This window comes from Colletotrichum chrysophilum, assembly GCF_026319265.1.
Source record: "Colletotrichum chrysophilum strain AFK26 chromosome Unknown scaffold_269, whole genome shotgun sequence".
NCBI lineage: Eukaryota > Fungi > Ascomycota > Sordariomycetes > Glomerellales > Glomerellaceae > Colletotrichum > Colletotrichum chrysophilum.
Window position 1 is genome coordinate 8,427 of NW_026517556.1, and position 17,323 is coordinate 25,749.

At 51.3% G+C, this 17,323-nt stretch overlaps 5 protein-coding genes across 5 annotated transcripts; 3 read left to right on the forward strand and 2 right to left on the reverse strand.

The window, feature by feature from the left end:
- Positions 1–2,232: 2,232 nt before the first annotated feature.
- Positions 2,233–3,948, reverse strand: COL26b_013925 (uncharacterized protein; the record flags this gene model as incomplete). The annotated part of the gene is made up of 4 exons (XM_053186509.1): positions 2,233–2,966; positions 3,024–3,247; positions 3,375–3,605; positions 3,668–3,948. 4 exons carry the CDS (start codon positions 3,946–3,948, stop codon positions 2,233–2,235), a joined length of 1,470 nt encoding a protein of 489 aa, XP_053029538.1.
- A 1,462-nt stretch (positions 3,949–5,410) lies between these two features.
- Positions 5,411–7,459, forward strand: COL26b_013926 (uncharacterized protein; the record flags this gene model as incomplete). The annotated part of the gene is made up of 7 exons (XM_053186510.1): positions 5,411–5,445; positions 5,512–5,680; positions 5,745–6,032; positions 6,087–6,213; positions 6,269–6,774; positions 6,830–6,939; positions 6,997–7,459. The coding sequence occupies 7 exons, from the start codon at positions 5,411–5,413 to the stop codon at positions 7,457–7,459; spliced, it is 1,698 nt and encodes a 565-aa protein (XP_053029539.1).
- A 1,120-nt stretch (positions 7,460–8,579) lies between these two features.
- Positions 8,580–9,282, forward strand: COL26b_013927 (uncharacterized protein; the record flags this gene model as incomplete). Its single annotated transcript, XM_053186511.1, has 3 exons — positions 8,580–8,649; positions 8,708–9,095; positions 9,150–9,282. The coding sequence occupies 3 exons, from the start codon at positions 8,580–8,582 to the stop codon at positions 9,280–9,282; spliced, it is 591 nt and encodes a 196-aa protein (XP_053029540.1).
- Positions 9,283–12,728: 3,446 nt separating this feature from the next.
- COL26b_013928 (uncharacterized protein) lies at positions 12,729–14,239 on the forward strand (the record flags this gene model as incomplete). Its single annotated transcript, XM_053186512.1, has 3 exons — positions 12,729–13,778; positions 13,841–13,978; positions 14,033–14,239. 3 exons carry the CDS (start codon positions 12,729–12,731, stop codon positions 14,237–14,239), a joined length of 1,395 nt encoding a protein of 464 aa, XP_053029541.1.
- Positions 14,240–14,686: 447 nt separating this feature from the next.
- COL26b_013929 (uncharacterized protein) lies at positions 14,687–15,007 on the reverse strand (the record flags this gene model as incomplete). Its single annotated transcript, XM_053186513.1, has 1 exon — positions 14,687–15,007. The coding sequence occupies one exon, from the start codon at positions 15,005–15,007 to the stop codon at positions 14,687–14,689; it is 321 nt and encodes a 106-aa protein (XP_053029542.1).
- Positions 15,008–17,323: the final 2,316 nt, after the last annotated feature.

Consider the following 17,323-nt stretch of genomic DNA (forward strand, 5'->3'; position numbering starts at 1 on the left):
AAAGTTTGCAGGTATGCGCTTGGCATCGAAGTCCCAGACCACATCATCAGCCATCCCTCGATCAAGGCCTGTCAGGAAGTAGCTGTGGACTTGGTGCTCCTGTTCGTTAAACACTGAAGTGATATTAACACCCAATGATACAGTACTGACACTACCACTTCTAGCGACAACGATATTCTTTCATACAAGAAGGACGTGGTGGGTCCTTCCAAGGAATGATTTCCCTGCGCAAACCTTGCACCCGCATGCTGACGGGCGTATACGAATGGGTTGTTGAGATACTAACACTTTCAATAGATCGAGGGAGAGGACTTGTCTGTCATCGGCATCCTGTGTTCTCAAGGGTACACACTACAGGGAGCCATGGACGAGGCAGGGCGTATGATTGATACGAGATACCGGCGATGGTACGAGGCTTTGGCTCAAATGCCGAGTTGGGGATCCAAACAGGATCGTGTGGTGCTCAAATACCTCGGAGGCCTGCGCGACATTGCCCTGGGGAGTCTTTTGTGGAGGTAAGGCTCCATGTTATCCCGAATTTCCCCTTCATCTGGCTTACGCTTCGTTTTGAACATTTCTGACTGTGCTGTTAGCTTCTGGACTGGAAGGTACTTCAATAAGCACGAGGGTGAGATGCTACGTGAGACACGTCTGCTGCGTCTTCCGATCCGGTAGAGTGCGGCCGAACGTAACACGTTATGGAGAGAAGTGATACGCAAAGCATGGAGTAGGGCAACATTTTGATATGTTTAAGGAGCTCAATAGATAGTCTATTACAAAATTCTATTCTGTATCGCAATGAAATAACGAGACCTTCCTGGGGCTTTGGTGGATTTAATGATAATGCTAGTGCTGAGTCGATTTACATGCTCTTTTGTCGAAATAACGACACAATTTGACATTCAAGACATTGGCCACAGATGTGGTAAGCAACACCATGGACAGAGCATGAATTCAAAAGTGAGAGGGATTGAAAATATCGGTCAGGATGTGCGCTTTCAGACTTGTCGATGGCAGCCATCCTTTCTACTCACTTGTGCGCTTATCACGGCCTCTTTGAGGAAGATTCACGGAGCAGAGTTGCCCATAATGGGCAGTGGGGGCCGACATGTCAAGCTGCGGTGTCCAATCCACAACGAACAGGGGTCAAAAGGCCTTTGCAGCTGAAGGATTCAAAGTGCAGTAATGGTGGATACTCCCACGCTTTTATCTGAGCCCAGCACCAGGAAAAGAAGTTACGATTCATACTCCGTCTCATTTCTGAATCGACTGTAGTCCTGCTCAGGCCGCTTTCCATTCAAAGAACTTGGATGGTACTCAGACATTTCCATGAATAGGCTCATAGCGAAGCCCTCGTCCGTTTGAATTCGTTGCCGCGAACTTTTGAATACATCAGTCAAGTGACAATGAACTGAGAGTAACAGCAGATGCCTTCGATTTCAATACAACTCCGGGAAGGGGAAGTAAGGTAGATACAAGGGCCAAATCAGGCTGAGTGCCAAGAGTTCAAAATCCCGGGAGGTCCCGCAGAGATGATGAACCTTAAATCAGATAGCTGGATAACTGTGTACTCATACCCATGTTGAATCCATGACACTGCAGGAAACAAGGGTGTTTTTGATCCGCCGAAACAGCCTCCGAGTGATTTCAAAGGGACGAACATGTCAAACGACTTCGGCACATGACCGAGGACGCTTACGTTCGCATCTTATCGTGCAAATCCCTGCTAGTTTAGAGACCATTGTAGAGACGAAGACATTCCGTAACCATACCAAGCAGGTACGGAGTCCCGAGTTCCTGAGAAACGGTTTGATATCTGATATTTATGGTCTTGAGGTCACTCGTGTTAAGCATGGCCGTGTGTTTAGGACTTTACTACCTCACGTTACTGATGAACCGGAAGTCACCGCAATTCTTGGCCCAGGTTACGTTATCCAAGTACTATATTGCTGACACGTGTTAATTTAGCTAAGTACCTATGTTGTGTTAGCCGGTAAAGTGTACGAAGAAATGGAGCAGAATGCTGAACTTCCTCAGAATTCGACGAATTTACAAAGAGTGGTGCGGGGTGAACAGTTTTGGTGAGCTAGTGATAGCTACAAGAAGGTAATGGACCATATCTCAGAGCCGTCTGCACTTGCCATAAACCTCAATCACGGGTTGTCCATTTGCCAACATTAGGTTCGTAGATCTCAAGCTCGAAGTCATGTGACATCGCATTTCAATGAATTACTACTGGGGTATCATGTTCGCTATGGCCATCGTCTCAGTCGTGCTCATCCCATCCTGCCACATGATGCCTTGCAAGGTCTGCATCGAATCGTTACCGAACTGAAACTCATAGGGCATCTGACCGAACCCATCCACAATCATTTGTCCCCAAAACATCTTGTCCATGGTGACATCATCCACCCAAGACATGCTCGGGTCGTTCGTTGAACCCTCCGCAGTGTTCGGCGGTTGCTCAGCAGACGGCTCCCGCTGCGGAGGAGACACTTTGCTCAAATACCAATTCTTCATCCATCGTGCACGGTAAGCGTAGTTGGCCCATCTAGACGTCTGGTCTTCAAAAAGACGCCTCTTCTGGCCGACAACAAGGGCAACGTTATCCGCCTCTTCGAATCTGTCCGCCATTCGTTGTGCGTTTTCCGCGTGTGGAATCTTTTGTCGTGCAATGGTAACGTCCCAGTCAGGGCTACCGTCTTCCAACAGAAGCCGATTTGCTGCCATCATAACGAAGGCGGTGCTGGAGACAAGAGTGAAGGGCAGGTATGCGTACATCTCTGCGGGTATGGACATTAAAGCGTCCATGGCGGCCTGAACACATTCGAGGCATTTCCAGAGGGCTTCAGTTCGGCTGTATGGCTCGGTCGGCGACGCTGTATCTGCTGGGCTCATTGGTCGCATACCCAGTGCAGGCTCGTAAAGTCTGACTGCGAGGGTCACGTAGTGACACCAAACAAGCGCTGCGCGGAGGAATCAGATAAGCAGATGTTTCCTGCATTAGAGAAAGAGCAACTTACGATTATCTTTGTTTATACCAGGCTCCTCTTTCTGAAGGTCCTCCATCTCCTTTCGTACGGACGAGAATATTGCGCTGTAGTGCTCCTTGAAGAATGGGGCATGCGTGTCCTCATCTCTGTCGTAAATTGGAAACAAAGATCTCAGACGATCGGTTATGTGTTGCATGCGGACGAATGCAATTAAGCTCGAGTCTGTTGCGAACTCCCCTGCTTCGCGGATAGTTCTGCAGCATCGCGCCATATATGCTGACCATTGTACCTGGGGGCTTCTTCGCATTGAGATGGCCACGCTATGTATCACTAGATCAGCATTGATTCGGAGCAAGATGGGGTTAGAACTGAGGCTCATACCTAGATGCAATGAAATAGCCTCCCAAGACCGCTCTCTGCTCTTCGAGAGTCTGTTTTGGGGTTTCGAAATGTTTTCCTTTGCTGATAACAGCCCATGCATCCGATAACATGGTCTTGGGCATCCAGGCTAGTGGTCCAGCAAGAGTGTTGACGCTCATGTCTGAGACCATGCCGATGGCAAGTTGCAGAAGGCCGTTGGCACTCATGCCCAAGTGAATATGGACGTCTCCCCTGTTTATGAGGACAAAGGTCAGCAACCTCAGTTGGGCAAGACTGAGACGGGGTGCACCCACCAAGCGTAGCAGGCAATGTAGATCAACAGGCCCTGCAGCAGCTCAAGCTTCCTCTCCCTGTTCACGATGATATGTACTGCTGCATGGTGCCTGATCCAGTCATCTACCGCCTTCTGGACAGGGGCTTCCTGAGGAATGAGAGCCTGCATGATGCACCAGAAAAGAAATCTCTTCTGGGAGTGGAGCTCCCGCGCCGTCACATTCACGTGGATAGGGATGAAGGGAAAGTGTGGGACCATGCGAGTGCGGTAGATGTTGAGGTATTCTTCGGCTTGATCCATGGTGAGGGAGAGTCCAGGGACCAACTGCAAGGTATTCGAAGGACCGACATCTGGGGTGTGTTGGGTGCTGCAGTGAGGGTCGGGGGTGACGGCGTTGGAGGATGCCTCGGTATCAGGTTGAGGCATGGGGAGTCCAGCGCATGGCAGTAATCCACGCAGCTGATTCTCTTCATAAGTCGATGAACTGGTAGCGGGAGTAAGAGCTTGAGCTCCATGTTGCTTGACCTGTTGTTGATTCTGGAAAAGGTTGACCAGGCCATCGATTTTCTTCTCTAGTTCGGTGACTCGACTGGGGTGAGCTGTCAGCGCCAAGGAAACACAGATGATCAACGCAGCTGATATTCAATGCCAGAAGACACAACGATATCTTAGTTTGGCACTGGAGAAGGGTCCAGAAGAACATCAGAAAAGATCCTACCTTGACTTTCCCCGTTTCTTTCTGGGTACTGGTTCCGGCACCCGACAGCGGATGTTCATCCGGGAACATCTAGCTTGTATTAGCTCTCTGCAAGTCATTCTTGGATTGCCCAGAATGGAGTCTGCAATCTCTCCCTACCTCGTGCAATCGGTTGGTTCACCATGCTCCGTGGCCGGTGGCCACCTGCATCTGATCTTGAGGCGCGCACAATTGCTGCAAGCTCGGAGCTTTTTGGCGTTCGCAATGAACTCCGGGCTACTGCCCTCCTCTTCTGGAGAAACATTTGTCATCTTCAAGCCGATGGAAAGATAATGACGGCGTGTGCTCTGTGAATTTGGTGCTCAAAATGGCACATCACAAGCAATGGGAAAATCGCAGAAATGTCGCGGATGACGGTGTAGCTGGGAACGGACGAAAGCTGTCAAAGACCGGGGACCGGTGTCAGTCTTAAGCCCCGTATGTCGAAGATCGGGCGACAATGGCAGCATCTGATTGGACAGATGAGGATATGCGAACACGGAGTCGGGTGTTAACTTACCACCCGACCGCCGATGGACGCGCAAATTCCCACTTTCACCCGTGTTAACCCTGGCTAGGGAGCCATTTTGGCGGGACAAGGGTCAGCGCTAGGCAGCATCTTCCACCAATTTACATGAGTGCCTCCGGACATGACCTCCTTTGCTGCAATGATTAGACATCTGCTGCCTGTCGAGGCTGAGCGAAAATGGAGCAGACCTCCACAAATTGGATGTGGCTGGGCTCAAAGTGTAGAAGCAGACCAAAGTCCCTAGAGATCTCGTGGGAGCGGGTCTCGGATTAGCCCACCAATTACCAACACTTGCTGACGGGCTATTTCCCGTACGGACCGATGTCGAGGGCAGTCAGAATGTTCGGACATGAGGATCAATACAAGAAGATGGGATTGTTTTTCGAGATGGCCAAGAGTAGTACAAATACTCGAAAAGCACAGGCAACCTAGTGTTAGATATCGAACATCTAAATTCCCATATTTGAACACCAGCGCAAACGATAATATTCCTTCGAATGGCGTCTTCCGGGGCATATTCCGCCGAAACCATGTAAGTTTGCGGAGGTCCTTAGCGGCTCGGCAGCGGAACACCTGCTCACGAGTGACATCACACCAGGCCGGTCAACGCTACACCAGCACTGAGGACACCCTCAGAGAAAACGGATATACCGGGGTCGGAACAGGGTGTCCAAAGCCAAGCCGAAATAATCGAAGTCTATCCCAGCGGCCCGGCCCTTACGGCGATCTCGATTGGTCTATTTCTTGCTATTCTCTGCTTTGGCCTAGTAAGTTCTCGACAGCCAAGCAAATTTTACTGCTATCTATTTACCGACACCTCGTCTCTCATAGGACCGCTCAATCTTGGCAACTGCCATTCCTGAAATCACTTCAGAGTTCAATTCGCTGTCCGACGTAGCGTGGTACGGGTCTGCCTACCTCTTCACACAATGTTCCTTCCAACTTCTCTTCGGAAAGCTCTATGCCGAGTACAGCATCAAGTGGATCTTCCTGATCGGGCTGGCCATCTTCGAGGTGGGGTCAGTGGTGTGTGCCGCGGCCCCGAACTCCGTCGTTCTCATCGTCGGACGAGCGGTTGCCGGAGTGGGTGCGGCCGGCCTGATGACCGGGGCTTTAATTGTAGGTTTCGGGAGCGCCAACGGCCGCCGCAGACACCGGCTGACAAGGATCTAGATCATCACCAAGAGTGTACCGCTTCATAAGCGGCCCACTTTCACCGCCGCGATTGGTGCCGCTGCCGGAGTCTCTCAGGTCATCGCACCGACCCTCGGCGGCGTCTTCGTTGACAAGGCTACCTGGAGTACGATCTTGGCTGCTATAATTTGGATGATTTTCTGTTTGCTGACTTGTGGCAGGATGGTGCTTTTGGATTAATATTCCCTTGGGAGGTGTAACTTTCGCTGTGATTCTCCTCTTTCTGAGGCTTTCCGAACAGGCAAAGGAGGAACCAAGAGGCTTCAAAGAGTTCATGGACAACTTCGACCTTGTCGGAACACTGCTCCTCATTCCATGGGTCATCTGTCTTCTACTGGCTCTACAGTGGGGCGGAACCGAGTACGCCTGGAGCAACTGGCGCATCATCCTTTGCTGGTGCATCTTCGCACTCTGTTTTCTTTTGTGGGGCTTCGTCCAATATCGCGAGGGCGACAAGGCAACGGTTCCTCTTCGCATCATATCTCAGCGAACCATGATCGCCTCATGTTGGACAATCTTACTCTTGTTCTCTCTGCTCTTTATCGATGTCTACTACATCCCGATCTGGTTGCAGGCGGTCAAGAACCACTCAGCCTACAAGAGTGGCATCGACCTGCTCGCATCATCAGCCTCGATGTCCGTTGCGACAATCGTGTCCGGGATCTTGGTACGTCCCTCCGCCGTTTTGACGACGTTGACACTTAATGCTGATAAATCATTAGACGAGTCAAATTGGCTACTACGTGCCGCAAATCATCGCGTCATCTGTCATTTCCTCCGTGGCTGGTGGGTTGATCTATTCGTTTACCGTCGACACTGACACGGCGTTCTGGTAAGGCCTGTTACGTTTTCCGATTCAGTCTGCCCAAAGTGCTAACATCTGCCTCAGGGCTGCTTCACTCGTCCTAATGGGTTTGGGGGTGGGTCTGGGAGGGCAGCAGTGCATCATTGCCGCGCAAACCGTGTTCAAGGGGCGCGACATCGCCCTCGCTACTTCGGTCTTGGTATTCCTACAGAGCCTGGGTGGTACTGTGTTTCTAGCCGTTGCGCAAAACATCTTCAGCTCGCGACTCGTCGCCGAGCTCCGTCGAAACGTCCCCAACGTAAATCCGGCCGTGGTCATCAACGCCGGAGCATCGGGGCTGGTGGACTCTATGCGCAAGACCTACCCCGATTCGGTGGACGGCATCATCGAGTCGTACAACAAGGCACTGCAAAACGTGTTTCTCATTGCGACCGTTCTCGGATGTTTAACGGTCCTCGGAATTGGGCTTTTCGAGTGGAAGAGCGTCAAAGAGAACAAGCCGAAGACGGATGTAAAAAGCCAAACAGACGGAGATACGGAGAAATAATAGGGCATCGGCTTTTGGAACAGGGTGGTTCCAAGTTACGGGATATTGCAATTAGATGGCGTACATGTTGGATAGAATAGATCAGGCTCACTAGATTGAAGTGATCGCATATGGTAATACAATCGTGATTTTGACACGATCAAGACGTGCGCACGACCCTAACATACATCGAACCATTTCCCGCTTTCAGCCCAAAAACTCAGTTGACGTCAAGACCAAGTCTGCCTCCCGCGCGCGTGGGAAGTATCTTCCGGGAGCCGCAATGCCATAAGATGTGCAGGTTAATGTGCCCTTTGTGCCGATCTCCCGCTCCCCTATGCTCCTCGACGCTCGGAGATCCCCCACCACGGAAAGTCGCGATGGAGCCAGCAGGCGGCCAACGCCTCGTGAGTGTTCGAAACGACTCCGCAACCGTTTCATCCGGTCATAACTCTACTCTATAGTCAAAATGGCTAACTCCTGCAAGCCCGCGGCCGGTGAGCGAGGATAAGCTACCGTACCCCCCGCAGCTTCGCCCCTTGCGCTTGTCGTCCAATCTCGGGCCACCCTGACACAGCCAGACAGATTATTGACTGGCCGGCTCCCCCCCCATTCCGAAAGAGCGAAGTGCCGCCCCTCCCACCGCATCTTTAAGCAGCATCTCTGCATATTCTTCTTCATTTCTAAGCAGAAAGCCAGCTCGGTAGGGAGTGTGGCCGAAGAAACGAAACAAGGCACGTTTGAGGTACTCAGCACGTCCTATTGGGCAGTTCGGTCATCCCATCTCTCGGGAGCCCCAAGCTTCACTTGCTACCCCTGTTGATCGCGGCAGCAAACCGAGAAAAAAAATGAATGTCCGTCCGTTTTGAAGGGCTTAGTCGGTCTCATGATCGGGAGAATTTAGCCCAGTGCGGAAGGTTAAGAGAGAAAAGCTTCGTTCTAGTCAGCGGGTGCAGAAGCGATGCTTTCCTGCGAGTGCGATTCGTTTTAGATTCTGCAGTGCACAGGAGTAGTAGCTTAAATATCACAGGGCCCTCCTCCGACCTCTTCTTGATGCGTGGGATCATTAGTGTTCTTGTTGCGACATTGAATCAACGTCTCTAGTAATTAACATCCAGCCCACGGGTATCCGTCTGTCACAATGAAGTTCAACACGGTCGTCGTCTACTTCTCCGCCATCATTGGCGCGTCCATGGCTGCTGCCATTGAGGGTAAGCAGACAAAGCCACGAGGTCAACGTGCTATGACCCTGAGCTGACACTATTGCAGAGCGCCAGGCACCACCTGCTCCCATGCCTCCCGCGGGCGCTCCTCCCGGACCTACTCCTAAGGTTATCCCAGTCCTCGTCGGTAGCCCGACCCGCGAGAAGTCGTTGCTCTTCTACCCTGAGATCGTGAGAGCTCAGCCCGGCGACATCGTTCAGTTCCAATTCTGGCCCAACAACCACACCGTCACCCAGGCAGCGAACGTCCAGGCACCATGCTTGCCCCTTGGGGACATGCAGCCCAACGCTGTTCACAGCGGCTTCATCCCGGGTGTTACTGATGGCTCTCCTATCGGAACCTTCAACGTTCAGGTCGAGAACACCGAGCCAATGCTCCTGTACTGCGCCCAGGGCATGCACTGCCAACTCGGCATGGTTATGATCATTAACCCGTAAGTCATTCACGTACACAGAAGCGGACGGGAGAAGTACTAACAATCTTGCAGTAAGGCGGATGCGGACGTGCAGGCCTACAAGATGGCCGCCAAGGGATCGCAGCAGAACGTACCCGCAAAGAACGTGGCCGGTGGCTCCGCCGGAAGGATCCCCGCCAACCTGGCCCTCCCCCCTGTTGCCTAAGGTGGTGCCGCGACAGAGCGTGCGTTTTTAGCGCAGAGGAATACAAATTGCATGTGTTTATAGGTTGCTCCTGTATATACGCTCGCTTTAAGCTTCTTCTCCGACGTCGGTGGATACCGGACGCAACTAAACTAGGAGGTGGCACTGCTGATGCGGGTTATCGGCTGGGGCTGGAGAGGTATATCAACGCGAGGAGTTTTGGTCGGGTTAGATATTCGTAGGGGCACAAGCGTCAAAGACGACTAACATGAATACATTCACGTTGTTTCCGATTCCACTAAACCCTTACTATATTCGATTACTTCTCAACAACGTGTTCTTGCCTGCAACGGGGTACAGATAGAATGTCAGTTTACAAGCGGATTGACACATAAAGACTGATAGCATCAAGGAGCACACTTATCTCCCATTTTCGACTTTTTTGCTTGTATTTTGAAAGGAAATTTAAACAGTGAATTTTAAAGCCTTGAACAAGGTCATTTTCCTTCCTTGACAAGTTCTTTCGGTGCGCAAAGCGGAGCTGGTCGCAGTCCCGGCCCGAGCCCCTGGAGTCCCTCAGAACACCCACACCCCCGTGCTTGCATAACTGAGAGGGTCGCGATAACCTTCCGTTGACTTCACTTGAGAGATTTCTATGGGAGATCATTTGAAAAATGTCCAGCTTGGTGGACATGGGAAGCTAGCCTCCATTTGCCCTCGTTCGACTACGCCTGCAGTAGTCGTGTGGGGGTCGCGCGGACCGCATTTGGCAGGCCACCGCGAACAAGGACTACCAACGTAGAAAAGAGATCATCAGATATTCTAGACATTTTAGTAATAAAACAAGGACATATCTTCAACCCATTTCACATGGTAGACTGCCGATTTCCTCACTTCTTCATAAGTTCCTACATTCAATCCAACTATCTAACCGTCTTTTCGCATCGAATCTCACCACCGCGGCCCGAACTCGTGCATATCTACCATGTCTCAGTCCTACAAATCAGGCAGTCTTTTTGATATTCGAGGGATTGTGGCTGTTGTAACAGGCGGAGGCAGTGGTATGTCCGCAAGCATGGCTCTTTCATTACTTCGATGGCTAATCACAATTCCTGCAGGGCTAGGACTTTATATGACACGAGCGTTAGCAGAAAACGGCGCAAAGAAAGTCTACATACTCGGCAGAAGAAGAAAGGTGCTGGATGATGCTGTGAAAGAAATTGTGCGTACTGATGATCGCCAATAGTCCAATGCCCGCTGACTTATGGCAGGGCTGTGAGAACGTTGTACCCATCCAGTGCGATGTGACAGACCGCCAAAGCCTCAAGGACGCAGTGGCGATGATTGAAAAAGATGTCGGGTATATCAACCTGCTCGTTGCCAATTCAGGTATTGCTGGGCCTTCCGGAAACGTACCTCCGGGCGCCTCGATTGCGCAAGTTCAAGACGCTCTCTTGGAGATCCCCATGGAGGAATTCACCAACACGTACCACGTCAACTGCACTGCTGTGTTCTACACAGCGATATCATTCCTGGGACTCTTGGACAAAGGCAATCGGTCTAATTATCAGGGGGGAAGGAGCCAGGTCATTGCAACCAGCAGTATTGGCAGCTTCAACAGAAAGATCACTGCTGGATTTGCTTACGGCACTAGTAAGGCGGCAACGACAATGATGTTGAAGGTTCTGGCGACGTATTTGGTGCCGTACAGGATCCGAGCCAATGTACTCTGCCCAGGACGTAAGTTGGCGTCCAGCAAACGAAGTTTTCGGTCAACGATGCTAAACATGTCAAGTGTTCCCGACTGATCTCACTACGAGCCTAATCCAAGGCACGGATCCTACAGTTGAGGGAGCCTTCCCCTTGGATCAAATACCTGCTGAGAGAGCAGGTCTTCCGGAAGATATCATGGGACCGCTACTGTATTTGGCTTCACGAGCTGGCACATACTGCAATGGTAATTGCGTCTTGACGGATGGTGGCCGGCTCAGTGTTACTCCGGCTACGTACTAGACATGAGTGGAAACCTAGCGATGTAGGTAGGCCACGCGATCTCCGCGGTCCGCTACCCACTGTAGGCACATCGCAAATAATGTACGCAGTTTGGATTTTGTCGAATTCAATCCTTCAAAACTCTCACTTGAAGCTTTGAATCAATATGCTGACTCCATAGCTCTATGTTATGATACCTCATCGTCGAGGCTTTCAGGGGTAGCCCCAAGCTGAAAGTTCAGCACTCAGCTCGTCAAGGAAGACCTTCTGAGCCTGTCTGCTTTCATGGGTTTCGGTAGTCGTGTGCTCGTTAAGTAGAGAACCTTTGTCGACGATAAAAGTGTAGCGGGGGGTCGAGAGTAGTCAATGGCCGTTGACCTTCGGTCGCGGCATCCAATAGCCTCCGGTCCGCAATCCCGGCTCGAACGCAGCCCCACTCGCCGGAGCACCCCGTGCGGGGCCAGCCCGCCTTCATGAGTGTCAAGCATAAGACGGGTCGACCTCGGTCTCGGACAACTTTCGTTTTCCGGGTGTTGCCCCAGGTCCCTCCATGAAAGTTATGTGCCCGCCATCACCGCGACGCGCTCCGTGCAGCTTCGGCAGATGATGGCAAAATCCGATAACTTCAATCCAAACTGTGCTATCATTTCGTTCTTGCTTTCGCAAGCTGCGGACAGCGGATTGCCTCTCAGTCCAGGCTTCATTCCTGGGAAACCATAGAGCGTCATCACTGATACGTAATGGAAGCTTCAACACAAACCAGGCGGAAAGTTTGGCGGTGTGTAAGTTGACGACGATAGACCGCCAAGGATCAGCACCCGAGGTTGTACTGCCGCTGTATGATCCACTCGCTGAAGCGAAGGTCTCAGGCCAAGCACCAGTATTATTATTGTTTTATCGACTATTCGCCGCCGGCCATCGTCGTATGGGGCCAGCTCATTTTCCACGCCGTCCGCTTTTTGGGGCTTTTCGGGGGCGCTATGACTCGACCATCGCCAACGACCAATTGGTGTTCTAAGCCGTACGCCTTTACGCAACAGGCAACCCATGAACGTGATGCATCAATTGCGTATCAGTCCACGCAAAAGCAATCACAACCATACGAGACCTGGAGAAATGAAACTCAAAAAATGAGACAGGCCGTCGACTATAAAGCTCCTCGCGAAGAATGTTCAGAGCTGCATCGATCCAGTTCATGTCACCAGCCTTGACAAGCAAGCAGTTCATCCAATCTTTTCAGCATCTTTGACCTCACAACATGAATAATCAACTTTTATTGGCCGTAGCGGTGTTTGCCCTGTTTTTCTACGTTGCTGCAGCGTTGTTCAATTGGGTGCGCTCTCCTTTGCGGTCCATACCTGGGCCTATGTTGGCGCGCTTTACGGACTTTTGGTATTTCTTTCGCATTAAGCAAGGTGATTTCGAAAAGGTCAATATTTCTCTCCATGAAAAATATGGTAAGTTCATGTGCAGAGATGCTAGGCTGGGTCGTGTGGAACATGCTAATCTCGAGATGCACCCAACTAGGCCCCATCGTCAGATACGGCCCCAATCGGTACAGCATCAATGACGCTGAGGCATCCAAGACTATCTACGGTCACGGAACTCAGTTCCCCAAGTCGATCTGGTACTCCTCATTCCAGCCAAATGACACCTGGTGGAACATTTTCTCCGATCAGTCCATCAAACGCCACGCCCACAACAGACGCTTCTTTGCGCACGCCTTCTCGATGACATCGCTCGTCAACTACGAGCCGTATCTTGATGAGTGCGGCGAGATCTTCTCCCAACGCATGCTGGAATTTTCGAAGGTCGGTGCACCCGTTGACATCGGCCACTGGTTCCAGTGCTTTGCCTTTGATGCCGTAGCGTACATTACGTACGGCAAGCGATTAGGCTTCCTGGACCGCGGCGATGATATTGGCAAGGTTATCGAAAACCTTGACGCCAGCTTGATTTACTCAAGCCTCGCCGGAATTTTCCCCTCATTCCATCGCTACATTGCTCCGCTTCTTTCAGCCATGGGTCCTCTTTTCCGCACCGACCGCATCATGTATGTGATGAACTTCACTCAGAGCAGGGTCACGGAAGAGCGCGCTTCACCAAAGTCAGTGACCGAGTCCAAGACCGATGTAGAAGGCGCGGGTGTCGGCGAGACTTTCTTGAGGAAGTATCTTGCCAAACACTCGGAGGAACCCGATGCCTTCACCAATTACCATATTCTCATTGGATGCGCGACCAACATGTTTGCGGGCTCAGACACAACCGGCATCAGTCTTTCTGGAATTCTGTACCATCTCCTTAGGAACCCGGATTGCATCAAGAAATTGCGTACCGAGATCGACGACTTCAGCAGCCGGGGCGAGCTTTCGGAGAATCCCACGTTCAAGCAGGGTCAGGACATGCCTTACTTGCAGGCTGTCATCAAGGAGGCGTTGCGTATGCACCCTGCCGTCGGCCTGCCGTTGGAGCGGGTCGTGCCTGAAGGAGGCGCCACCATCGCCGACCGTTTCTTCCCCGAAGGTGTACGTCCTGATGATCTTTGAGGGAACAAAACATTTCGCTAACGTGTTCTTTTAACTTTTAGTCTGTTGTTGGCATCAACAGCTGGGTTCAACATCATAATAAGAGTATCTTCGGCCAGGATGCGGGTAAGTTCTGCCCTGAGCGTTGGCTCATCGACGACGAAGACAAGCTTTCCCTGATGAACCGAAACTGGATGCCGGTAGGTGTGGTTCTTCAAGCTTTTCAGTTAGCGGTCTGGCTAATTTCAAAATAGTTCGGCTTGGGGTCGAGGACGTGCTTGGGAAAGAATGTTTCCATCTTGGAGATGACGAAACTGATCCCGAGAATCATCCGCGATTTCGACTTCAAGCTTGACGGAGACGCGGCAGCGCCTGGAGGCTCTTGGACGACCGCCAACGCGTGGTTCGTGAAGCCCCGAGGCTTCTGCGTTCGGGTAGAGCCCAGAAAGCTCATCTCTTGAGATTGATCGCGTCTGCTGACCTTGGTGTCATGCACTTTGGAGTAATACCCCTTGCAGGACACATTGAGAATGACGCGAGGGCGGTGTGAATAAGGGGACATCTTAGACTGTTTGGTTTTCTCAGACGCAATGTTGATGTATCTCATATTTTGCGCAATGACTTTCGATCAAGGCTGGAGGAGCCAGGATATCACGAAAAATAGATTGCAAGTACTTGAAACAAACTATCACTGTTCATAAGTGATGAAATGTCAATCTCTTTTACACCTCCAACCATGTCTGCATGTCGTAGTATGTACACGAATATTTTGGTGTTCAGTAACTCGATCTTGGGAACAACATGACAGAGTCGCCCTAATCAAGTGTTCTAGTGTTCTACCATCTACCATTTGGCCTTCGCCCGCATGGTGACCAACACGGGCCGATCGCGTCAAGATTCAGCGACGTCTACTGGCCGTCGCAGTATCCGCAGCTGGTGCACGAATCGACAACGTAGAGGTGGTAGTTCCAGCGACCGGCGAGGCCGTTGGTGTCGTGTCCACCGGCGGGGACATTGTTGCAGTAGGTGATGCAGTTGGAGAGTTGGTTGCCGACTTCTCGGTTGTGACCGGACACAGTACCTCCAATGGCGGTACAGGTAGCGTCCATGGCGGGGAATTGCTCTGATTCGCAGGGGATGTAGCTCTGAGCGGGAGAGGTGACGACACCGCAGAATTGCGCAGCGGCACAAGAGGCCAATGTGGCAAGAGAAAGAATGGTGAACTGCATGATGGCGGTTGGGAGGTGTTTGACAATGGGGTTGTGTCAAAGGTGATGCAGTTTGATGTCTGAGCTGATGATGATGAGGATAGAGTGTACAAGATGATTGCGGACTTCTGGCTGGTATTTATGTCTTGGTCACTCCATATGTCATTGTTACCACTTCCATTCGGAAGCAGATCGCATCCGTCAATTGCGATTTACTTGTTGTTTACATGTTTCTAGACTCTCGGCGGCTGATTAGATTGTGACAAAGCATGGCCTTCCTTGGTCCTATACGTGGAGACTTTGAAGCTTTTTGGCAGTTCATTTGGGCATGGTTACATAGAAGCCTCGATGCGAGAGTGGTCCGAGAAGAGGGGTAGTAGAAAACAGCCAACAATGACTATGTAGTTGCCGTTGGCCCACCAAACAAACAGAGCCTGGCTGGGATAACAGCCGGCGGGATCCGATGTCTTTCGATGCAAATGCTACAGTACCTGCAGACTCTCCACAGATCGGCTCTGGGTCGGGATGTTCCCGCCCCGAAGCGGTTGTCTGGCCCCGCAACCTTCGGGCGTGAAACCCCAGGAAGGCAGTTGGCTCCATTGCATCGTATTACAACCCGCGCGGTGATAGTGCGATCATGCACGAACATGTACCTTAACGGGAATCACCTGTGAGTTGTTCGTCCCATGGCGCCCGGTGCGACCGATTCCACGAGGACAGTAACGGTAATACTAAGCACCAGCATATGCATGCAAGCTGATTCCTAAATGAGGCTTCCTCTGTCTTAGACAGCGAGATGATGGGTTGTGCGGTGAATTAGTCTGGGCTGGTAGTTCTGGGATCGTCACTCTAGACCTCTCGGTTGAGCCGGGTTTCAACGACACGGTGGTATTCGCAAAGATGTAGCTGCCAAATGAAGCATTCACCGAAGGTTCGCCCTGCCATTCCGCCTGAACATTCCTCCACGAAGAATCGTGCCCTTCCCCGCTCTGTCCACGGAACCCGGACGCGGTTCCACTTTGAGACCTCGGCCGATAATAGTGGGTGTCTCGGCGCATCCCGCACGTTTGAGAACCGGAAACCATCGGTGACAAATGCACCGGATGACGATGCTGTTGTCGGTAGCTCCGGACCGAGCTCTTCTCACAAGACTTTCAAACGTACATCTCCTTGCTTCTCTCAACGGCGTTCCTTGGGTGCATTGCCGAGTCGGCGAAGCTCGCCGAATACAAATACTTTATGTACACTTAAGAATCGGTCTACTGCACATTGAAAATTTGAAAACCCTAGCTTTTTGTTGGATCATGCACGCCAAGGATTCAGAGAATCGGGCGGTCATTGAAAAAGCTGTCGGTTCACATGCTCCCGGCACATAATTACCCTGATGCCAGGAGGCAAGGGGCTGGGGAACTTCGGCATCAAGGATTCTTTCCTCCGTTCCGATAATGATGACATTGAAGTAGGACAAGACTCATTTGTTGTCGCGTGGCAAAAGGACATGATTCACCTCTCAGCGTGCCAGACCACGAGGTAAGGTAGCACGGGCATGTCGGCCTCGTTTCTTCTTGAACCAGACACCCCACAGATCGTCAAAATGTCTCTGTCGATAGCCTACGATTGGCCGCCAAGACATCGGAAAGTTGCTTGCTTTCTTTACGCGTGGCACGCCGAACTGAGACATTTGGGCCAAAACAGACATGGATTTGATCAATCAAAGACATTGAAGCCACGCGTTAGAAGAGAGACACTTCCAGGGGTCTATTAGAGTCGGCGATGCGCTTGATTACTGACCCTCGATGGAGCCAATGGGGCTACTGGATTGCAGCCTCCCTTCCTCCCTGCGTTCCTCTCAACACGAGCTAAGCCTTCTCCCTCCTCCCTAGTGCCGACGATGACTTTTTGATGAGACTTTTGATAATGAGATGTGATAGTGAGGCTTCTGAACCGGAAAAGCCGGGCTACACCGCTTCACATAAAGAACGCCATGCTGCCGCCACGAGGGAAAATTGCGTTTATGAGATAATAGACTTTGCTCCTCAGTTTCACCCCTCCAGTCTGACCGGGCAACTGTCTTCTCTTGAAATCTCTCTTCCCCTCTGTTTACAAAATTCTCTCTCGCTCAACTCAGGTTGCGCAAGGATCGAACATCACGCCGGATCTGGTAACATGCACGTTTCCATTCTCCCCCTACCATGTCTTCGGGATATCTGAATCAATCAATTTGCTGACCAAGTCAGATGAGCCAGGATTCGCTTGTCGGGACCCCTTCCAGCAAATTAAAGTGCAGAATCTGAACTTGTTGCTCCCGGGTGGCCACCTCGTGTCACATAGCCTTTG